The 24,922-nt window shown below is 47.6% G+C and overlaps 1 protein-coding gene across 5 annotated transcripts in view; it reads right to left on the minus strand.

The window, feature by feature from the left end:
* The window catches only part of Amotl1 (angiomotin like 1), a 118,448-nt gene that overhangs the window by 43,979 nt on the left and 49,547 nt on the right, over positions 1–24,922 (minus strand). For 3 of the 5 annotated variants that reach the window (XM_055615489.1, XM_055615488.1, XM_055615491.1), the window contains one exon: positions 2,505–2,654. In XM_055615489.1, the coding sequence (XP_055471464.1) occupies positions 2,505–2,654 (150 nt within the window). Of the gene's footprint in view, positions 1–2,504; positions 2,655–18,899; positions 19,108–19,360; positions 19,421–24,922 lie in introns of those variants that run through there. The other 2 variants (XM_055615492.1, XM_055615490.1) reach the window with 2 other exon arrangements.

The following is a 24,922-nucleotide window of genomic DNA, read 5'->3' on the forward strand; positions in this document are numbered from 1 at the left end:
AAGCTCTTCCTGAGGCCGCTTTTGCTTCCATTGACCAAAATTTCCAGCCTTGTCTTCAACTCCTGAGACCCAGCCCACCTCTGTAATGGTAGCTGCTGGCACTTAACAGCCAGCATCTTCCTTCCCTCCCCAACTCCTGTATTCTATGTCTTGCTGGTTTCTTGACTATTACTAAGAAGTTTCACACTGGGTGACAGTAAGAAGTCAAAGCAAGCCCCAGTTTCTATGCCAAACTGCTCTTCCATCCACTTCTCTCCCACATGCTCCCCATTCCCAGATGCAGGTTCTGCTAACCAGTTGCTGAGAGTTTCCAAACAGCCTCAAAGCTTCTTGCTTCTGACCTCCTCTGCCTCCAATCCATAAAATATAGATTGCATCCTTCCCTGTACCAGAGACCAGTATGGTCTATACAGTGAGCTTCAAGCTAGCCAGGGTTACAGAGAGACACTCAAGGAAACTAAGCAATAACAATTGTAATAACCAACAAACAGCCCCAAAGAAAGACAGTCCAGTGTGGGTTTCACTGGCCATCTCATTCGCTAACGAGTATGTGCTGTGAACCTTCTACCGTCCAGGTCACTGTTCAGGGTTGGAGTTATGGGCCTAAATGGAACAAGCCATTTATCCTCAAAGTCACCGATCTGTAAGACTTAAGGGAACAAGTGTCTTCAAATAAGAATTTTTAAAGTTTAGACAAGACTAAAATAAAAATACTATTTCAGTAGGGGAAAAATCATTTATGTGGCTGGATAATCAAAGGACTGGGTCTCAAAAGGCAGGAAAACTACTAAATTCCTTTACATTGGAAAGGGGAGAATACAATTGCCAGGAGCCCTGGCACCCCTTCTGAAGTGGCTTCCCCTCTCTCCATTACCCTTGGACATCAACCCTGAAAAGATGTTTGAAAGGATGCTGTTCTGACTTATTTGGAAAAAAAAGAAAAAAGAAAGAAAGAAAAAAGAAAGTAGAGAAGGGGAAAAGAGGCAAAGGATTTGAGAAAAGGCAGGAGAACGTATTTAGCATTTGAGCAGAGAATAACATGGGTTCAGACGATGTAATTCTGAAGCGTCTGAGTACCATGACAGGAAGATTTTCCTAGAGGAAGTCATGTCATACCGTGGAGCAAAATTGTCTTTTTCACAGAGGGGAGGGTGAATATGCGTGTCAGTTTGAGTGAGCCTGTGTGTGCGCAGGCCACAACTTCAGGTATTGTATTTTTTCTTAATAGAATGTCCTTTTTTGGTTCTCTGGCAATTCCACACATGTAAATAATGTACCTTGATCCTACCCACTCCTAGTCTCCCCAGGCACCACCCATTCATGCTCTCCCACCATCATCCTCTCCCTTTCTTTTCTGTCTTCTCTTTCTTCTTCCTTTAATTTTTAATCTATTTGTAACCTACTGCAGCTGGGGTATTGACTCATCTTGGTGCCTTGGTCTTGTGCGGGTTCCCACAGCTGTTGGGAGCTCAAGTATCCACCAGCCATGTCTTGAAAACAGCATCTCACAGCCCTCCTTCCCATTCTCCAGCTCTCATGTTCTTTCTGCCCTCTCTCCCACAATGCTCTCTGAGCCTTGGGGGTGGGGAAGAAGGTCACCTTGTTCTTTTGAGACACAGTCTCTCTCTGGGACCTGGGGGATGATAACTACACCAGTGAGTCCCAGGGACCTGCCTCTCTCCACCTCACCAGTGTTGGAGGGACAAGCATGTACTACCACACCTAGTTTCTTTACATTCTGGGAGCCAGCTCAGGTCCTAGTGCTCAGATGACAAGTACTTACCAACTGAACTATTTTTCCCAGCTCCAAATGGTCTTATTAACATCATGGTACAAACAAGAATTAAAACAAATCTCCTAGCGTGAGAAGATTCTTAGCTTAGTCTGGTGAGTTAAGGCTACTAGAGAGTAGAGAAATGTCTGAATGACAGCCACCCCTCCTTCACCCTCAGGGATATATTCCAAGGCCCTCTGTGGAATCCTGAAGTCAAGGACAGTGCTAACCATGTGGTTTGTGTGTGTGTGTGTATAAAATTAACACATATTACATATAACATGAAATTATCAGTAAGAGCCAATATTAAAATAGACCCTTTATAACAACATACAGCAGTGACAATATTTAAGACTTACAAACTGGCTGGGGGAGGCAGCACACATCTGTAATCCCAGCACTCAAGAAGGTAGAGGCAGGTGGATCTCTGTGAGTTCAAGGCCAGCCTGGTCTACAAAGCAAGTCCGGGACAGCTAAGGCCACACAGAGAAACCCTGTCTCCAAAAAAAAAAAAAAAAAAAAAAAAAAAAGGGAAAAAAATAAAAGAAAGAAAAAGGTGTATGAGCTGTTTACTTCTAGCACATTTCAATTAATATTTTCAGGTTGCCATTGACCTTATGTAACCAAAATGGTGGAAAGCGAAGTCACAGGTACAGGGGGTTACTTAATCCAGAAGAGATGCTACTTTGATACCCTGTGTCCCCAACACACCGATAGTAAGAGAACTTACCACCCTTCCCCCTTAGGCCTCCGCTTGCCTCCGCTGTCAAAGTCGGTGCCTCATGCCTCCCAGAATAGAGCTGCAAGTCAGGGTAGAAGTAGGTGGGGTCTTCTACGATCTGCACAAGACTGCTGGGGCTGTAGCAGGCAGGGGGAGGAGCTGGCAGAAAGAAAATGATGTGTGTGTTAGTGCCAATCACGTGCCCTTGCTTCCTGCGTGACTCATGTCCCCCACATGGCAACTTGCGGCGTGAGTGCCCCTATTTCATTCATAAAATTCCAGAGCCACTTCTCAGAATGGTCGCAAATCCAGCCACCCACCGTGCTTGACCCATGAGTCTCCGAAGACCTGCTGAATGAAGGCATGAAGCAGTCAGCTGGTAGCAGCGCCCACAGCCTTCTGTGGGACTGAAAAGTGGCGGCACGGAGTTTGAAATGGTCAAGGTGGAGAGGACAGAAAGGAGGGAGTGGAGCAGGCCAGAAAAAGAAAATCGAGAAGAGCAGCTGTCTCTCCCAAAATATATGACAGAAAAGACGTGGCCGCTGTGCCGGACCATGTGTCAGCAAGAGAATGTCCCAGGCTGAGACACAGAGTGCTCTGGCTTCCCGTGAGGCTTCTGAGTCTCACATTGCCATGAAACCAGGGGCCTGGGCTTGGTCCTCAGCCAAGCAATGGCGATTCAGCTCCTTTATCTGCCCCCCCCACACACACACACTAGTGTACTTCTTGTTCAGTTAAACTCCGTGCTACCCTTGGACCCACGGCTACCAAACATGAGCTCATACTTCAGGGACACTGACAGCGCATACTGTGGGAACTCTGGCAGATCGGCCACTTTCCTTTCCTGCTCTGACAGACCTCTGTGAGGACACCAAGACTAAAGCTCTGCATGTTTGTTTGTTTTTCAGTTTACTCCGGGGAGTCACATTATTATTTATTAAAATCCTTCCCGAGCAACAATTCCATTTGAAAAATAAAAAAGAACAATTTTCAGCAATTGCTTCAAACCAGGCGTCTGAAATTTCTTCCTAAGTTTTGCACAAGACCGGAGCCACTAGTGACTCATGACCCTACGGGCCAAAGATAGGCATGCAGCCCTCCCCTGAGTCACTGGGCCTCACAGGTGAGATTGGCAAGCCTGACCCAGAAAGATAATGTCATGGTTTCCACTGCTGAAGTATGAACTTTGTAAGTTTAGAATAAAGAAATCTAGTTGGGACTTTCACCTTAGAAACGATTATACACCAAGCATGAAAGACAAGTCTAAAACTATGGTCCTCATGCCTGAGGCTTCTCCTTCAAGAAACACACAATCACTGCATGAAAAGAAGTGGGGCCCCTTTCTGGGCCTCATCTTTTACACCTATAAATCTGAACGCTAAAATGGGGCTAAAATGGGGGTGCTATATGGCTCTGATCTAAAGTCAAATCTTGACCTGGTTTTATACCTGCATATGGATGTCAAACCAGAGGGGAACAAGGCACAGGCTTGGCTGCATATTAGAGATTTGGGGTACCTTTTAAATCCTTCCACAGGATAGAGCCCAAGTAACTATATTGTGTGTGTACATGTGCATGCGTTTGTCTGTGTGTGTGTGTGCGCGCGCGCGCGCGCGCACGCGTGTGTGTGTGTGTGTGTGGTGCTGAGAACAGAACTCAGTGTCTTTTCATACCAGGAAGCATTTTATCACTGACTGAGCTATACCTATTTCTTCTTAAACTACTTTTTATTTAATAGGTCTTACTCAGCCAGGCTTTTAGGCACGCATCAGCAGGTGAGCCCGGCGAACAGCTTTTATAAAGCTCTCAAAATGACTCCAACGTGCAGTGAATGTTAAGGATCCCAAAGCTAGAAGGACAGCAGGGCACATCAGAGGAAAACAAACCACAAAGTACCACTGCCCACCCCTGCCTTGCAGGCTCGGTACTGAGTGTGGGGCGGGGCAGGAGTGTTGGGCGGAGTCAAAAGCTCCCTGCTCTGATCAAAATGTGGTGCTTTCTTAAAATTGTGCCGGGTCAGGAGTGGTGTGGGGCAGCATGCAACAACTTCCCAGGCTATTGTCCAGGAGTGACTAAGAGACCGAGTTTTGAGGACAATGAAGGCACACATGTGTATCCAAGTGTTTATAAGGGGAGAGAGAGAATATGTGAACTTTTAATATAGCTCTCACAGTGGAGCCTGCATAGCCCACAGACAGCATTCATAACAACATTCTTCTTCATCTTTTCTGCGGCTGGCCAAGGAAAAGGGGGCACAAGTGCTCCAAGCCACAGACGAGCGGTCCTTAGAGAAATCTGTGCTCAGAGAACACCAAAGATTCACTGCCTTTTACTATGTGGTCCTCAATGAAAGAACTATAGTGAATCCACACATGGACATACATACACACACACACACACACACACACACGAACCCTGTGCCCAGCTATGTGTCCATTGGTCACTCAAGACATCTTTCACATCCATTCACAGTTCATACGTTCATTGACAGACAATCTCATGGCTGCCAGAGTTCTGAGTTCTAAAGGAAAGAAGGTCCACAGATGGGAGAAGAGGTCCTGCAGATGAACAGGCCCAGGTAGGTCCATCTCCAGCAAGAGACAGCTGGGCTATCCCAGCACTGGCCCTGCCTAAGGAACCAGGCTCAACACAGCACCAGGAAAAGTGAAGTGGCTCGTGTCTTGAGGTCTGTGTCGGATTCCTAGGTCAGACAGCAAATGTCTTGGGGTTCTGTCACCTTCTTCCTAGTCCTTCTTGTCCATTTTAGTCCATCACCTTTCACAGGGAACCTCTGTAGCAAGAATTCGTTCTTATTCTTATTCTTATTCTTTTTTTTTTTTTTTTTAAAGCAAAACAGCAGACCAAGGGTATGTGAGATGAGAGCTTGGAAGCAGACACACAGCCTGAGCAGAATGTTGTTTTCTTTGCTGGCACTAACTTAAGGGGAGCAGGAGCTTCAAGAAGCCACAAAAGCCTTCCAGACACAGCTACCACCCAGAAGGCTCCTGCAAGGCCTGGCTCAGACCCAGGGACCAACAACCCTGCCAGAGTGGAGAGATCAAGGGCCTCTCGTGGCTTGCTGGATCAGCAGTCTCTGTACAGCATGGCTGCGTGGACAGGCTTCGTAAGGACTACTTCCATACAAGGGCCCCTTGTCTAAGTAGGTGACTTATAGTTACCTAACGTCTTGTAAACCAGACCCTCTGTTGAGGGGTTTGGAGACAGCGCCAAAGCACCTGGAAGCAGGCCGAGGTTAACATGGGGCACCAGGCCTCTGCGGAGGTGGCCTAAGGAAGGCCCATGTAGCATCCAGCACCCCTGCCTGGAAGAGAGACATGGGTCTCCAATACTGTGCTCTGCAATTCAACAGGGACAACTCATTCCACACAGAGCCATTCCTCCGCCTCCCAGAGCCCACAAGCCACAGGATCCTCCCACTTTCACTCCCCCTCCTGAGCTCCAGTGCTTCAGGCTTTCTTTGGAGGCACTGGAAACACACTTCCCTTCACAGTTCAGTACGGGCCCTTCCTTTCCGGGTCACTGTCCTTCAGGCCTTTAGGTGATGCCACCTACAAGACTTTTTCTCTCTAACAGTAGAGATAATAAAGGGTCTCATTGTTGGGGAAAAAAAGTTAGAGTTAAAATGAAACCAGCTTTCTTGGGGAGGAAGGAGGCAGGGCAAGGGGCTGTAAGCAGCTCTGCAGCTCCGTTCCTGTGGCAACCGGTGGACTCATCACCATGCCAACTGAGAAGGCTCAGAAGTCCCCCACACACACATACACATGATGGGGGGCACTGGAAATTTCCTGTCCTTAGGTTCCTTTTCACATGCCACCTCTTGCATACATAACTTCCTGGCCTATCACTTCAAGGTCAGACTTTAGTTTCAAGGCTGTCTATCCTTAGGCCCCTCCTCTGGCTGTCAGTAGTCTCACTGACTCCCCCAGCATCCCTGCATCCTGTGATAAACACCTTCATCCTCTCAGTAGTACCCGCTCGCTCGCTTCACATCCTCCCTCCAACTGCTTTACGTCCTCAGCACATTTACTCCTGCTTAGGTTTACCTCCTCTAGAGTGCCTCCCTCCCCTGTACACCAGCCTCCAGCAGCCACCACGGCAGCCTAAGTTTGGAGGCACACAACACATACCAATTACCGTCACCAGCCCACGTCTTGGATAGGCCTGCTTAAGGTAGGATGATGCCCCCACTGCCCTCCTGAAACACCGCCGCCTTGGAGGACAGGCTGTGTGCTTGTGGGTTTCTGCTACCCAGATCTTCTCTGGCTACACAGAGAATAAAGCAGTGTTCTCAACACTTTCAGCACCACACGGTCTGAAGAAAGTGTTAGCAGACCTCTCTGAACAGCCTTCAAGCGTTCCAACTTCAACTCCTTGCACCCTGCAGATTCCTAGAATGGGGGTTGCTTGCTGTCCCCTCTGCAGCTAACTCGGGTGATTCTGAGTTCTGCAGGCCCGAGGACCATTCCTCAAAGATGCCACTGACACCAAGACAATGGCAGTTGTCACCACAGTGCCAGGCTTCCTGAGAGTTGCATATCATCTAAAGCTTCCCATACATCTAAAACAATTTCCCCACCAGATCCTCCTCTAACTTTAAAACAGACATGTTGGACACCAGAACCAACTCTGCAGCTTCTACCTCAAGGACGAAGAACTTGCTGAGTGTGCCAAAGCCTCCCAGGGGAACCTAGTGACCTGGCCTGGTTCAGGCAGGACTGGTGGTTTCCCTGAGGTGCGGAATGCCCCACTCACAGAAATGAAAACATTGGCTGAAAGGGAACTGCAAAGCCCAAAAACAAAGCAGGAGAAAAGGATTGCGCGTTTAAATTTCATTTTCTACAGCGGCTGCAGAGTAAACTGAGCACTGGCACGGACAGCACTCTGGCCCCCACTAGGGTCTCAGCAGTGGCACTGCAGCCTTGCTTCTGCAACCCAGTACAAATGTCAACGTGCAGGACAAGTGCATAGGAGTGCTGGGACAGTGTTTAGAACCTGGAAATCTCCCAGGGTTCCACAGAGCGCTCTTTGAAAACCTGTTCTGTATCACACACTTGTATCCAGCCCTTCCAAAGATTATGTCTGCAAGATGTGAAAGGTAAGAATTTTAAGATGAGAATGCCGAAGACAGGTTCTAATTAGAAATGGGTTATCTCTCAGCCCAGGCAAAGGGGAAGGCCTCGCACTCTGTCCAGGTGAACACTGAGGACGGTAGACTGTGGACTGCTGAGCTCTGTCAGATGAGAAGAACACTATAGATTCAGGACAGGTAGCACAAGACAGACAGTAGCCCAGCCGACCCTGCAAGCTGGCCCATGAGCAGGAATGTAAGCCAGCAAGGGTTACTTCTCAGAGTTACAGAGGAGCTCCATGACACACACTGCTCTTAGGAAGTAGAAAAGACACTGTGATGACTCATCCAACAGGAAACCAGGTCAGTCTTGGACAAAAAAAAAAAAAAAAGGACACTAAGACAAAGTGACTGAAGAGGAAAAAGACCAATCCTGTCACACAAAACACCAGGATCAGAAAGATGAAGACAGAAGACAACATTCAAGGCTCAACACGCTTTGAGCTTTGTTTTGGCAAAGCTGCTTCTTAACGTCAGAGGCCTGGCCCTACACGTCATTGGCTGTGACTGCTGGAACACCAGACTTAAAGTTTTTACCTAACAGCAAATGCAAATCATCACAACTACTACTTTAGGCTGCTGTGACCACCGAATAAGAAAGGGCTACGCAGTACTCCTGTACAGAGTAAGTGCTCAGCAAAATTTACATCTGACTTATTATGAAATTTTAACCGTAAAATTCATGTTCACAATTCGATCACAGGGAACTGGGGAGACAGTTCAGTCCGGTAAATATCTGCAACACAAGTATGAGGACATTAGGGTACCAGCTTCCAGGTGAAGAACAAGATGTGGTTCCCCCCAGTGCTGGAGAACAGAGACAGGCGGACCCCTGGGCACCTCCCCGCCTCTTTTTCCCCCCAAGACACAGTGTCTCTGTGTAGCCTTGGCTATCCCTCACTCGCTTTTTTAAACAGGCTGGCCTCGAACTCGTAGAGATCCACCTGCCTCTGCCTCTCCCAGTGCTGGGATTACAGGAGCATGCCACCACGGCCAGTTCCCCTGGAACTCTTGACGGACAGACCGCCTGACCAAATTCACGACCTTCCTCCCAGCCCCCCAGACTCAGTGAGAGACTGTCTCCAAAAATACAATGGAGAGCTCTTGATGAAAACATTCAGTGTCAACCCATGGTCTGTACATGCACAATCACGTATGCGCGCATGTTCACCTGCACCCACATATGCACACACCCACACGAACGTAAAGATGATGAAATCAGTGAGGTCTGCAGGAACAACGGAAAGCAGCTCAGCGCATCAAGGCTTGCAGAGCTGCACTTAGCTGGGATTTTTCAGCTAGCTAAAAATCCACACTGAAACTACAGTTTCCCTTCTCCTAGGACTTAGGATCAGGGAAGGCTACACTGACAACTGCCCTGAAATAATACTGCTGTTTGCTAAATGATGTTAGCAAAGACTGAAATATAAGTTCTATGCGGGCATGTAGCTGGTATTCATCCAGTATCTGGTACAGGGAGACCTTAAATATAAAAAAATATAAAAAATATAAACTTTTTCCATATAGCACATGTTCTTGTTTCATTTCTGTTGCTGTGATAAAAATATTCCTACAGCAAGCATCTCTCCCTACAGCAAGAGACTTTCGGCTTACACTTCTAGGCCACAGTCCATAACTGCAGGGAAGTCACAGTGGTAGGGACTGCTGGTCACGCCACACCTACAGCCAAGAGCTCGGGAAAAACAAACGCACCAGTGCTGCCTGCAGCTGCTCGATTAGCTTTCTTTACCCCTACCCAGAGCAGGACCTGCACTAGGGGATGGGGACACCCACAGTGAGCTAGGTCAGTTAACAATCAAGATAGTCTCCCACAGGCAGCCTGACCCTGTTAATTGCTCACTATGGTTCTAGGTTGTATCAGGCTGATAGTCACCATAGCCATCTTAGGGCCCTCACCAAGTCCCCACCTCATATTCAGTGCGGTAACAACAGTCCATTCCTTATTTACCAGACACTGTCAGAGTGAATGCTTCTTGAATTACTCCCTTATTGCTGTGACAGAATATCCAACAACCACAAAAAAAGAATTTAAGGAAGAATTTACTCCAGCTTACAATTCAGTGGTGCAGTTTCCATCATGCTGGGGATCGGCTGGTGGCAGAAAACTGAGGATGTGGTAATAGTGTCCACAGTCAGGGAGCAAGGACTATGACACTCAAGGCCTACCTCCAGCGACTCACTTACTCCCCAATGCTCCTGACCCTTTCAAATCCTTTACATTCTGCTGGGGAACCAAATGGTCAGATACCTATGAGGACATTTCATGTTCAAACGCCTGTATCCCTTTTTGCTTAATTTGTCAAAAAAGAAGGAAGGAAGAAAAAGAAAGGGAGGGAGGGAAAGAAGAAAGAAAAAGAAAGAAGGAAAGAAAGAAAAAAGAAAAAGGAAGAAAAGAAGGAAGAAAGAAATTTCGCCTCCGAGATACTCAGCAGGTACCTTCCTCCATAAAAGGAAGTGAAAACACTCTAAGTAAATTCCAGTAATTATTGCCTTAAAATAAAAAAGGACTAACCCTGAGCTGGAGAGATGGCTCCGTCAGCAAAGGGCTTGTCAGACAGCATCAGGACCTGACTTCACATCCCCACCATCCACATGAGAGCCTGACCCAGGGAGCTCGCCTGTAATCCCAGTTCAGTAGACGCAGAGTCAGGTGGGTCTCGCTGGCCAGCCATTTTAGCCAATCCACATTCACAGAGAGAGTAGAAACAGGGTGGAGGGCAATGGATGGAGACACAACACTGCTCCCCAGCATCCGCATCCTTGTGAGTGGGTGTGTACACACACAAAGCACCTCAGTACTACAAAAACCTGTTCACTTTATGAGCATCCTTTATAAAAATCCCTGCTCTGAGCTCCTAAACTAATAAAACGATCTTAGTCACTGAGTAAATGTCACCGGAATATAAATATGTGTATTTATTTCATTTTTTCCTCCAAATCCCTGGAATTTACTTTGGAGAAAATGTAAGAAACTTCACATTTTGGAAAATCTCATTTTTTAACTCAGAACAAAGAAGATATGTATTTCAGAGTGGACCGTTTACACCTATTCCTACTTCCCTGCTCTTTATTTCCCAGGATTGTGTGTAAATCCTATTTATGTAATTCTGAAACAGTAACAGCCCTGGACCTCATTCCCTTAATTCTCCAGTGCCCATAATTCCACAGTTCTAAAAAAGTACATTCCCGGTATGTCTGTCCTTAAATCTTTCAGCTTTTTCCCACATCTCCAGCATGAGCAATGAAAATAATGTCAGAGATACTCAAGGGGTGTGTGTGTGTGTGTGTGTGTGTGTGTGTGTGTGTGTGTGTGTGTGTTGTCAGGTGTTCCCAGGAAACAAAACTTACCAGAGAAACACTCCTTCCACAAGGCCCCCCAACAGGGGAGACTGGCTAACAAGATACGTGGTTCCAGAGCCCTTCAGGAAATAAGAGGCTTGCCTCACAGCTGCACTCCTGCACCCCTCCTGAGCTGCAGCACCCAAGGCTGTCCTAACTGTGCAGAGCAGCCGCTGTGAAGCAGGAGGTGCCTCCTTCCTCACAGGCTCCTGGTAAAGCAAGCCTGTGAGACTTGCTTTCTACCCACCATCCTTGTCTTGCTTGGCCTGTTCTGATGTGATGGAGGAAAAGAGGAAAGAAACAGAGCAAGGACAGCACAGCCTGTGAGGCCTGGAAGATAACAGCAGAAGCCTGCTGTGTGGTACCTGTGGCAAACAAGAGCTGGGCAGACTGGTGGTCAGCCAAGCAAGACAAAGTATGTTAAAAAAAAAAAAAAGTATCTCATTTCAGAAGCTGTCTGCAAAGATCTGGGAATGAGGAGTTGGCTAGAAGAGGAACTTGACAGTTCACAGAACACTTTCAAAGGAGTTAACAGTGAGGATGACACCAGGCGGGAGGGATGTGAGCAAGCCCACTCACTTCAGAGCAAAACCAGGCTAGCCCCAAACCTGGTTGACAAAAGCTATTTCAGGAGCGAGACTGGCCAAGCAGGCTTTGATGACCTTGTCCAGAAGGGCCTCTCTGTGCCAGTTCTACCTGGGCCCTTCTGTTTATCCCTCTCTAGGGACAGCTCCTAGGAGATTCCCGTGGGCTGAACATCCCTAAAAATGGAAAGTACATTTTGAAAAGGGCCCAGGAGCTATACTCCGGCATGTCACAGACACCATGCTGGTCTGCCTACCAAATGAAAGAAAAATGGTCTGAAAAGGCTTCCGTGGATAGCGCACTCACACAGGGGGACGGTCTTGCCACCTGGCTGCAGCTGACTTCGGAGGGCACAGCTAAGCCACTCCTTCATGAATGTGCTCCCAGTTCTCAGTGCTAACCGGCCCTGGATAGAAACTACTGTAACTATGGAAATAATTACTATAGCCTGAATTGTGGCCAGCAGAGCTGAAAGCCTGGACTTTCAGCGTTTTATTGATTTAAGGTGGCTGGTGGTAACTGTGAATATTGGAGGTGTACATCTTTAAAAGAGAAAAAAAAGGAGGGGAAAAAAAGGGAGGGGGGATACACATCACTTTTGTCCTAAACTGACAGGGGTAAAAACAAACAAACAAGAAAACAAACAAACCAAAAAAAAAAAAAAAAAACCCCACGGAAACCTGTTCCTGCCCTGAAGCCCCAAGACACCCAAGCCAACCGCTCATTCCCTGTAGGAACCATCTCCACATGTCTATGCAGCAAGCATGTCATTAGCATGTGCAGAGGTGGCGGGTCGCCTTTCCAGCATCAGGAGAGATAGCCCACAGTAAGTCAGACACTGCTCAGAGGTCACATTGAGGAGGCATAAGAGCATCTTTTTTTTTAAAGGGGCTGGAGAAATGACTCAACAGTTAGGAGTGCCCACTGCTCTTCTAAAGAACCCGAGTTCAGCTCTCAGTCCCCACAACCCCTGTAACCTAGCCCCAGAGGAAGCGAGGCTGCTGGCCTCCCTGGGCACCCACACTCACATGCACATAGCCTCTCAGAGACACACGTGTGTATACACAATTAAAAACAAAATACTGTCAAGCCTTATTCTGAAGTGTCTTACCTTTGCCTCTTCTGTAGAACTTGTATACTCATATCCCACTAAACCCCATGCTAACTTTGGAATAGATGTTTAGCAGATCCATTTATGTCACAGAGGCCAGGTGACTTTTCTCAGGCAATAACGACCTGTCTACAGCGGCACACACCAAGACCTGGCGTGTCCTCCAAGTGACAAGGGAGGTGTGGAGAAGGGGGGAAAAAGTGTGTGGGACAGTGTGACCTGGGGGACCTGAGGAAAAAGTTCAGTGACGCCCACCACTCACCTCAGAGACCAGCCCCTTCCAAATACAAACTTTCAAACTGAGACAAACTCCATTTCAAAGAGGGCTGCTTCAAGCCAGGCCCAGCTTAAGGGGCCCAGCCCTGCAGCCATGCGTGGTTCTAGAGCCTGGCTGGAGGTGTGTTAGAAACACAACATCCTAGGCCCTTCCGTGACCTACTGGGACAGAACATCAACAACACACACCCTATGTTGTACCAAGCCCTCCGATGGACACTGCTGCTCGCCCTCCTTAGGGTGAGAATGACTGTATTTTTCTCCCGGGGAGGGAGTTCACTGAGGAAAAGGAAGCAGGGCTGCTGGTCAGGAGGTTGGATCATATCCTGGCTGACTCCAGCTTTGGGGCAGCGGCCATGCATCCTGCCACCTGCTGAGGTCAGCAGGAAAGGATAGCTTTCTCCACACCCTCATTGTTTTTCAAAAGGAAAAGGCCTGTTCTACAGACAGAACCAGATGGTGAATACAGCATCCTAGCTCACCATACCACTCAGTCACCAGTATGTGATGCCTGAGGCACTGCCCCAAGCTGAAGAAGGGGAAGTTTCTGTAAGACTACATATGAGAACACCCTTGCTTTCCTACTGGCTTTGCAAACTTTTTTTTTTTTTAACTACACTTATTTTGTTTGGTAGGGGCAGCACATGCCATTGCGTCTGTGTGGGGAATCATTCCCTCCTCCCACCATATGGGTCCCCAGGACTGAACTCAGGTCATCAGGCTTCGTGGTACTGCCGTTACCCAGTGAGCCACCCTGTCAGCCCTTCTGGCGACTTTAGTAATGATGGTGGCGTGAGTATACGGCAGGCCCCCATTTGTCCAGAACTGTACTGCGAATGACCTACACCTTACTCCATTTTTCCTTCATGCAACTCTGAGCTGTCTTCCACTCCACTTTACCTCTGAGGCTTCAGCAGGAAAATATTCCCCGTGGACAAATCGTATGGAGGTGGCAGAGATGAAGATTGTTAGTAAACAGTCTTATCTTTAAATATATACTAAATCATCTTTCCACATTTTTTGCGTTACTGAGTTATAAGCACTGTGTTTTTCTACCTGTGTTTTAAGCCATCATTTCATGTGCTGTTCAAAAAGTCCTCAACTAGTTGACCACAGCAGCAAGTAAATCCTAGTACGTAGGAAACTAACACATAGAGATCGCTGTAAGTCAGAGACCAGATCCTACACTTCGGTCTTTATCTATGGGAGGTTCAGGTCATGAAACCAGAAAAGGGACCACAAAGGGAGGACAAGAGGTCCTAAGGAGGAGGGGTTAGGGGCTAGCATGGTAGCACATGCCTGTAATCCCAGTACCCAGGGAGGCAGGGGCAGGTGGATCTCTGTGAGTTTGAGGCCAGCCTCGTCTACAAAGCAAGTCCAGGATAGCCAAGGTTACACAGAGAACCCCTGTCTTGGAAAAAAATAAATTTTAAAAATGAAGGAGTAAGAGAAGAAAGACTGCAATGGGCTATGTTTGAGTTATTCTGGGGAGTGGACAGGAGGCATGACTATGGGAGAGGAGGGCCAACAGAAACAAACCGTGTGAAAGCAGAAGGAAATCACATTTTCATGCTAATTTCTTTACACAGGGCTCAGTGGGCAGTGATGGCCTAGGTTGACAAACTGACGAACTCACATACTCAAAGGAGTGAAGCAATCCCTACAAGTTGCCCTCTGACCTCCACACACACAATCACACACACAAACACATATAGACATACACAGTGAATTAACAGCTTTTAAATGTAAAAATGAATAAAGGTCAGCACTGAGACTCACAGATTCTTAAAAGACAATTTACAATTTAAACGTAAAATGTAAACATTTTAGAAGCAAGCATAGGCAGTCTTTGGGAAACAGGCCTAGGCAAGACATCCTTACAGGGAAACAAACACCAAAAGCACCACGCATAAAGAAAAAAAAAATCAGTTAATTGGACTTTACCAAAATTACAGACTTAGTTTTTCAAAACGGTTCCAGAAGGAGAATGAGAGGAGAAAACCACACTGTGGGAAGGAGAGGAACAGCACATACTTGCACACCATACAAAGAACTCTGGGAGCCCGGGGAAAATAAACAATGGACCTTCCCCACAGAAGGCGTGCAGACAGCACAAAGCAGAGAGGATTCACGAGTCTAGGCATTGGGGAAATACAAACGAGAGCCCCAATAAGCTTACAGCACCTATTAAAACACCTGTGGGGGTAGCTTAAATAAAAATCAGTGACATCAGATGGCCAGGATGCAGAAAAGCCAGATTACATGGCATGGAGGAATCTAAGATAAAACAGCTACCAGGAGAAGAGTTTAGCAATTATTTTATAAAAAGCACAGTTACCAGATTAGCTAGCATCCTGTGTACTTGTTTGAAATAGTGAAAAAATATGTTCACAGGAAATCCTATTGGTGAGCATCTACAGAAACCTTATCAGTAATAAATAAATATTGAGTGTAACCCAGGTGACTTTTGGCAGGCATGTGGCCAAACCACAGTGCATCCACACCTTGGAATACTACTCAGGCCAAAAAAAAAAAGGAACAAACCATTGACACACACAAAGTTTTTGGTGGATCTCATAGACACGGTACAGAATAAAGAGCTGATCTCAAAGGTTCCATGATTCAAGGGTTTGTCTACATAAAGTCTGATATTACAAAATTGTAGAGAATTATATGCACAGGTGAGGAGAAAATGGGTGCCAGAACAGGTAGAGCCTCAAGAGACAGAATAGCTCTGCATCCTGACATGCAGCTGGATTCACAGTGCATGGAAGGTGCACGTGTGTGTGTGTGTGTGTGTGTATGCGCGCGCGCATGTGCGCGCGCGCAAACTGAAGACCCCTGTATAGGCCCTGAGGGCTGCACCCAAGTCACCTTAGTTCTTGTGGGGTGCCATGGTGATGGAATGGCCACCAAAGGAGAATGGGTATCCCCGGACCTTTCTACTATCCCCGTAACATCCTGTGACGCTATGATAATTTCATATAGGGAAGTGAAGTACAGATGTTTAAAAGATAACGAACTGAAAACTGAAACGGAGGCCCAAAGCAGCAGGGCTGGCCAGTGAGGCCACAAACACAGTTGAACGTGCTTGGCAGCCTAACCTTTAAAAAGCTGTGCCCAGAGACTAAACAGGGATCTTCCTAACTCTCACGCCTCTACTTCCTCCTCAACAGAAAGGGGGAAAAAAGCCCAAAATCCTGATGTTGAGCTCCTAGAGGAGGCTGGGAGTTCTGCCCAGAGCTTGGGGTGACTGTACCCTCAGGTTTCACAAGTGACAGGAGGGTCCTCTTCCTGGACCCAGCGCAAGTTCCAAGAGCACCAACGTCTTCCTCCCAAAGTCCACTCACCCACCCACTGCTGCCAGGTGTACACAGATCGACTCTTCCAAGACAAAGCGAAGTCAAACCAACAGGACTTCAAAAGAATCTCTGGGCAAACAAATATTAAAACCTCAATAACCTCAGACAACAATTTCTAGCAAATTTTGTAATCGAATACATCCTCTGACCTGACCTAACTAACCTCTTGCTTTTCAAGGATTCTCTCACCTACTGAATTGTGGGTGATAAGAACCCTCCAATGTTAACAAAACATTCAAAATACTACAAAATTTCCTGGCCTGAGCTTCTATATGCACAGGCACAGAACCCAGACAGGAAGGAATGTTACTTGAGAAAACTTTGGTAAATGTTAGAAATGTTAACAGTTCTTACAAAGCTCTACTTATTGGCCTGAAAAATCAAAGTTTCATACTGTCCCTAGCACTTCCCTTGATCTGTGCCACTGGGCATTCTTTAAAGTCCTCTGTGTGCTATAGCGCTTTACCGTCTTCAAAGCACTTTCACGAACAGAAGACACAAAGCATACCTAGGGCATGCACTCTGCTGGCTGTTCTCCCAGCAGGGTCCCTGCCCGGCATCCTTAACTTGGCCTCCCTCCTGGACATCAGAAAGAGCACAGTGCCATCCAGGGAGGCTCCAGACAAGCTGGCTGGCTCCAGACAAGCTGAGTGGAAGCAGGCACTCTCAGCTCTCATCAGCCTTCCCAGAAAATCACTCACATTCCTCCATCCATGTGCTGCCGTTGATGACACATGCATTTTTAAATGCTTGTCTCCGTGTGGTCTTCAGTCTACTGGGGCCCTCCAGCCCACACCTTCTGAAAAGAACCTGAATCACCTAGACAGGAGCACAGTTTTCAAAACGGGAGGAGGAAGGGAGCTACAAGGACAGCAACTTCACACTCGATTGTCACTTCTAGGCAGACAAGAGGTCTCTAGAACCTTTTCTCCTATGTCCTGGTCCTTACATGACCCTTCCACACATACATATACACCAGGAACCCCACCACATAAGAGGTTTTTAGAACCTTCTATTCTGTGCCCTGTTCTTTTTCTTTCTGTTCAAATCTATCCATTCTGGTCCTTTGCTTTCCTTCCACACAATTCTACCTAAGTACTGTTCCCTCATTATTTTCATAAAAAGCCATCTTAGAAAGTATGTAATGTTCAGAGCATGGTCCTGGCAAGCACTTTTTCTGCTCCTCTAGAAAGAACTTGGACTTGAGAACTTGAATCCCAGACATCCTTCAATACTGAGCATGCCACCTGGGGCCTGTGCGGTAGGTAGTCGGAAGACTCTTAGCCAGTCTGGCAGGGTCCGCAGCCTAGTTTTGGAAGCAGGAAGCCAGGAGTGTTCCATACTTTAAGCCATGACTTTTCACTCCCTGAAAGGGAGCCTTCAAGAGTTGTAGCTGTTTAATATTACCCCATTCTGGTTGTGTGCACTTTTGGTAAACACGGGACACTGTTCTGAGCCCAGTGGATCTTTGAGACATCACACCCTTCACCACCACCAAGGGCTTTTAAGCCCACCAAATTTATAGTCTTAACAGCAGAACCAGGGGAAAGAAGCAGGGGGACCAAAGGAGCAAAATCCATCCAAAATGTAAGCATCAAGGCCCTTAAATTTGAGACCTGTCTCCTAAAGCTGATGTCCTGATAACCCACACACTATCCAGGCTTAAAAGCATTTGCGATTTAGACAATACACCCATGACAAAGGCAGAAAGGCAAACATTTTCCAGAAAAGAAGAGAGGGAGAAAGAAAAAGGAAAAGAAAGAAAAAGAGAGAAAGAATGAAAAGAATGGAAAGGGAGGGTGGGGGAAAGGCCTGGGATTTGCGACCCGACCCAAGCAGGGGAAGTGGAGAGGGGGAGACCTCATCCCCCAGCCTGGCTACTTAGGGCTAGTAGCAGTGGGTCCCCTGGGCTGTCAAGGGCCTTCATGGGCTATCCTGACACTCTCCTGCCTGCCACAAATGTCACGTTCCAAGAAAGTTCAACCAGCTCCCCCTTGGAAAGTTTACGTTTCCTCCCGGAAACCAGAGTCTTTTCAAGGCAGTGCCAACAGGCCAGGGAAAGCCGGATCCAACCCCCGATTTGTGCAAGAAACTTGTTTGGGAAGAACAAAGAAGGCGCAGGGGCGGAGGGGCCCGAGCCTCCGGGCCGGGGCAAGTCCAGGGGTCCCGGCGCCAGCGCGCCTTTGTCTGCACCGGAGCAGCGGCACCCGCCAACCCTCCCGCCCCTCCGGCGACCTGGACCGCCAGCTACACGGGAAAGGCCAGACCCGGAGACGGGGGCCCCGCGCGCGGACGCGAGTCCCCGACCTCCATGGGAATCCGCTCCGTGGGTATTGGGCACTCGGAGGGTGGCACGGAACCGGATTCCGCTTTTTGTCTTGTTCAGCCTTCTGGATCCCTCACCGGACACCAGCCCCGGCGCAGTTCTGGTTGCCCAAGTCCCCACATCTGGAGCAGAGCTGATGTCAGCCTAGGCTCCCAGGAGGAGCCGCGGAGACCTCTCGGCCAGGTGGAGGGGGGCTCCCTGTCCCCCTTCCCGACCCCCGGCTTTAGCTGGTTACCTCTCAGCACAGGCTCGCAAGGTCCCCGGCGCGACTTTGCCCTCCGCATGGGGCGATCATGGGCGATCCTCGCTTGGGCAACGCGGCGGCAGGGGAATGGCGGCAAGGGGAGGGCGGCTGGGCGGCGCGGCGAGGGGAAGGGGTGCTTGGAAGCAGAGAGATGCCCAGTTTCCCCTCCAATCCCACCCACCCCACCCCGCTGCCGGGTCCCTGAGCGCCCAGCGCTCCCGGCCGCCCGCGCGCTTCCCTGGAGGGTCGCTGGTCTAGTCCCTGTAACCCTACACCCCACCCCGCCCCGGCCCTGGCCGCGGGGCCCTAGAGCCCGTCCCCAGCTTCCCGTCGCCCCTCCCGGGACCTCGGAAACCGCTGGGGCTCAGGCTGACGTGTCTCCCTAAGACCAAGGAGGGAGAGAGACTCCCTTGTTTTGTCCCCTGCCGCCTCTGAATTCCTGTGACACTCACCATTTCTGTCTGAATGCCTTGGAATCCTTCCCCGGGGTATGCCTCCGAACTCCTGGCTAGGTTCGGTTTAGGATCAACTTTTCTTTTACGTGGAATGTCCAGGTGAAAGTAGAAAGTCACATTTTTCCCAGCGTTCCCCAGGCCCTAGAACTTCCATCAAGTAGGGGGGTCAGGATAGAAGAGGCCACGAGGAGGGGCCGGCCTAAACAGACCTTACCAACAGCCTTAAATATTCAATGGGTTCCTAGGGCCGTGCATCCTGTGGCCACAACCCCCAGGCCGTTATCTGCTCAAGCACAAGCAAAGAATTTAAGTGTGGAGACAGTGTTTCTGACACTGCCCCGCCTTTGCAATCAGGCTCTTTCCTAAGCAACAATCCTTACCCTGCCCTATACTAGATTACACTCGCTTCCTTTTGAAGCCTTGTTCTGGGGCCTTTCTGGTCTTCTGAGAGGAGAAGCCAGTGGCTGCAGCCCAAGCCCTTACTTGGAGGGCTAGGGCAGACCAGGGCTTCTGTCTGTCTGTCTGCTCTCCTCCCTCTCTTATCAGGCCATCAGGGGGGTCATGTCTGGGTTCTGCCGACTCCCTAACTCACCTGCTCACAGCTTTGCCCTCAAAGCTTCTTCTGGATTCCATGGCAGCCCCCCTGACTTGGTAACCTCTGTGTTCCTCAGACAGAAGGCCCAAATGTAATTGCTGAAATTATTTCTCAAGCACAGGCTTCATTTAAAGTCGGCTGCCATTGCAGGACACACAAAAGACAAGATATATGCACAGAGAAGGACTTGTTAAAGTCTGGAAAGAAGAGAGAAGAGGCCAGCTTTGTGAAGGAAGAGGGAAGGAGGGAGGGGCGGAGCTCAGATGAGCAGGAAAAGGAGGCACTGGGCAAGAGGCAGCAGAGCCCAGAGGGAGTTGGCAAGGTCTGGGTGCTTGGTGAGAAAGTAGAAATGGGGAAAGAGTTTTTACTATGAAGGAAGAGACAACATGAGTAAATGAACAAAGTCACAAAAGTATAGGCCTGGGAAGAACTGAAGAAACTGTGCACCACCTCTTTTACTTGGCTTCTGGGGAAACTCCTGCCTGGGCTGTGGAATGACTTCTCTAATGTCACAGAACAAGTTCAGTAGCAAAACCAAGGGTGGAGCCCACGTCACCCACTCACCCACGTGTGCTTCCTACCACAGAATGTCAATGCTGAGCACTGGCTCAGGCGCAGAGTCTGTGCCCTACAGTCAGGATTCATCTGGGACTTGACAAACAGTACAGCTTTGGAGAAGAGGTAATGACTAGAAACAGAGGGCAGAGAGGCTCTTCTACACATTCTAAAAACCCTATGGGGTTCTGCTGTAGGAGGGAGCAAAATTAACCAGGTACAAGCACCAACTCTAGAACACAAACAAGTATGGGCTACATCATAGCTCAGCTGCTTCGTATCCTAATAACGTTGGACAAGTCACCTAATGTCTCTAAACCTCAGTATCCTCCTAAGCAAAGGGACCAAACCAGCACCAAGTCACTCAAAGAAGTATGGAATGTTCTAGTTGCCCTTAACTGCTGGCTTGACACAGCCTAGCAGCAGCTGGCATCTGAGAAAGGAGTCTCTCCTGAGGGATTTCCCAGGTCCGACCGGCCTATGGGATTGTATGTGAGGGATTGCCTTGACTCTCTGGGCTCTCTGCATACTGTGAGCAGCGCCATTCCCTAGGCAAGCAGTCCCACTTGTATTATAAAGTTAACTAAGCTGTGCATGTGGGCCAGCCAGCCAGCAGCATCCTCTGTGATTACTGCCGTACTTCCTTGATTGTGAAAGTAAGTTCCTTGGTTAGAGGTAAACACTGTTTGGAACAGCAAGCTCTGCTTGCTTCCTGGTTCCTTTAGATTCCTGCTTGAGTTCCTGCCTTGATGTCCCCTCAATGGGCTGTTACCTGTAAGATGAAATAAACCCTTTCCTCCTCTATACTGCTTTTGGTCATGGTATTTGTCACAGCAACATAAAGGAAACTGAAGCATACGGATTCAGTACCTTTATGTTAGTAGATATGTATATATAAAGTAGATGCAAGTAAGTATAGACTTGCTGGTGTCCCAGTCAGCCTGGCAGATGGGGACAATTTGGGATAGTTGCAGGAAGCAATTAGATGTGAGTCTGGAGAGAGGAAGGGTGGGGGATATCATATCTCTGGTGATATCAAATAAGAAAGATCACAAAACTTTGAAGTGGGGGGTTTTCTCTTTTCACTGAGATGGCTATCCTGGGTAAAAAGACAAAACAAAACAAACAAAAAAACAAAACTCTTAACAGACTTGGAGCCCTAGGCACAGGAAAGGGCCCTTCTGGGAAGAATGTGTCATGAGCACAGTTGAAAAACTGGTTTGAGGAAATGGTAAGTAACTTACTATCTTCTGGAGGAAATGTTGGAGACAGGGATATAGAGGAAAGAGAAAGATGGAAGGAACTGTGTAAACCAGCTCATACAGAAAGAAAGCATGCTTCAGAATGAAACCAGGGCAAGGAAGAGGCTGGGAAAATAAAAGGAAAGATCAGAGCTACAGAGCTTCAGAGCTACAGAGCTACAGAGCCTCAGAGCTACAGAGCTCTAGGGACAGCTTGCAGGCTTGGGAATCTTCCGAGTTCATCAGATGAGTCTCACCTGCCCTCCTTCAATTGACTCCAAATAGCCAAATGCATGACAGCTCACGCAGAAAGCCCAGCTGGAGGCCAGTTTCCTTGACCCTAAGTCTTAGTCCTCTCAACTGGTAACAATCTGTACCTCGAATGTAAGAAATGAATGTCCTTCTATATGAAATGTTTCTGAATCTACTATTCAGAAACTATGAAAGAAAAGGCTCCCGCTCCAACAGGGCTTTCTCTATAATGTTTCAAAGAACATTTAGTTGCAGATTCCAATACTTCATTTGAACCAAACAGAAATAAGATATAATGATAATAATAATAATGAGTTCATGGTGGCACATGCCAATAATCCCAGCTCTCGAGTGGCAGAGACAAGAGGATTGTAGCAAGTTCTAGGCTCACTGAGAATACCAGGTCAGCCATGGTGACTAGTTAAGACCCTGCCTAAAATAAATAGTTTGTCTTAACTAGCAAGGAAAGTAGTGATTCATTCCTGTGCTTCTGGAGGAAATCTATATACTCACACTAAATGCCAACATCCATTCTAAAGAGACTCAAGCTTTCATTTACTAATTGCTAGGGAAAGTGACTGATGGGCCCAACTGGAGTGCCTTCTGGGACCAAGCAGGACCGTTATTGGATATTGCCAATAGGACACGAGCAGGAGTGGGAAGGTGAGTTGCTGGGAGCATCCATATAGAGAATTACTACAGCCTTAGGACAGGACCTGAGCACTAGCCTGAGTTCTCCCAGACTGGGAGGGTAACGTGGAGATAGGTATCAAGATCTGCCACGTAGGAACTCAGCAAGAGTCTCCTCCAGAATTTCAAAACACCAAGGACTTTCAATACATTATTAGCATTCACATCTCTCTATCCACATCCTTAGCATCTGAACACACACTCTAAGTCCTTATTGGCTTGTGCCTTGCTAGTTGAACACCAAGTAGCCAAACAAGAAGGCCTAAGCTTGCTAGGAAAGAAGGATTACAACAAAAGGAGAGTCCCCAGACTTGATCGTAAAAGGAATCTCTAAGATGGTCACTACAGCCTGTCGGTCACAATTAATGACTGTCAAAACAATCAGACAACCTTGATTAAAATGATTTGTTTTGCTTCTAGAAGGATCAGTTTAAAGTTTGAGTTCCACAGTTCTTTCCAAAGTGCAATTTTTGAACCACAGCATATAGGAATTTGAATTCCTCATCTCCAAATTCAGAACATCTCAGCACGGATACTGCAACTTCAATGAGTCTCTCAGATGCTCATGGGGTGGTGGGGCTCTCAAAATTCTTTGAAAAGCACTGGCTACACCAGAAGTGGATTTGTGAAAGGTAAAGGATAGGCTGACAAACAAGTCACAAACAAGGTGCTGCTGTGGCACAGGCGACCCAGGGACTGACAAGGGATGTCTGTTATTGCTGTTGTTTGAGGGTGGGTTCGTTTCTGTTTTAGGAAGGATCCTTGCTAGATAGTTCTGGATATCCTGGTGCTCACTATGTTGCCTAGGCTAACCTTGAACTCATGACAATCCTGCCGTAGGCTCTCAGGAGTTAGGATTACAGGCATGTCCCATCACACCTGACTGAGGAGAGGATATTCCAGACAAAGTTATAGACACGGGAAAGGAAAGCACACACCAGCACGCTCTTCGGCATTTTCCTTCTAAATCTCTTCTTTTCACAAGCTTTATGAGTATCCTTGTGAGGACTCCGATGTCTCACTGCCCTCCTCTGTCCAATGTATAAATGCAATATGTATTACCCACCCATTAGCATGTACAATACAAGGAATTCCCAGCCAAACAGAATGGTATATTGTATAGCTGTCCTAGTTTAGGCATTATTGTTAATTTCTTAATATATATCCTATGTATTATGTAACTTTAATTTATCATACGTATGTATTGCAGAGGAAAGCATCTTAGATGTAGATATATGAGTTGCTTTTCTCATTCCCATAACCAAAGATCTGACAAGACATAATTAAAGACAGAAAATATTTATTTGAGCTCATTCCACTGTTGGTGGCAGGAATGTGGGGCTGCTGGGTCACAGCTGGGCAGATCAGGAGGTAGAGAAAGGGGGTTCCAGCTTCCTCATAGTTTACTCTTTTCCTTCTTTATTTAGTGAGAACTCTATTCCATGGGATGGTGCCACCCACATACAGGATGGGTCTTCTACCCTCACTTCCTCTCGAAGAAAGCCCTGACAAACAGGCAAAGTCCTCACCAGCCCATCTGATGGAAACAATTTCCTAACTGAGGATCTCACTTCCCAGATGACTGGACCTTGTGCCAAGTTGACAGAAAACCAACCAGCAAAGAATCCATCAACTGGAAATCTGCCCTGTGTGAAATTCACTGAAGGACTTTGAGATGGACAAAACGCCAGACTGTGCACTACCATCACCTCCGTCCGCCACAGGTTGCTTGGCTCACTGACTCAGCTGGAGGCCTGTCTGTCTGGATGCTTTCAGTATCACACCCTCGGTGACACACTGGTCTCTTGCCTCATCAGTTTCTCCTGGGGGTGTTATTACCTAACATGCACTAAGCATGTAATTGGAGCCATTAAAATGTGAGAGACAGAGAAGATAAGATCATGGCCAGAGAAAATGCATCTGCAAAGTAAACGAGCTGGGAAAGAGAAAAGGATGTTTTATTATGAAAACTGACTTGCAAACAAACCAACATTCAGTTACCAGCACTCACACAGTGGCTTACAACCATCTGTAACTCCAGTTCCAGGAGATCCATTCTCTTCTGGCCTCTGCAGGCACTGCACATCCATAACGACATGTATGTATGTAACATAAATGCAGGAACCCCCCCCCCACACACACACACGTCAAAGTAAATATTTTTCTAAGAAAGAAAGAAAATAGCTCTAGACATTGCTAACTGTACCTTAGAGCCCTAAGTTGCCC

Source organism: Psammomys obesus, unplaced genomic scaffold (genome assembly GCF_907164565.1).
Source record: "Psammomys obesus unplaced genomic scaffold, mPsaObe1.curated_primary_1811, whole genome shotgun sequence".
In the NCBI taxonomy this organism is placed as follows: domain Eukaryota; kingdom Metazoa; phylum Chordata; class Mammalia; order Rodentia; family Muridae; genus Psammomys; species Psammomys obesus.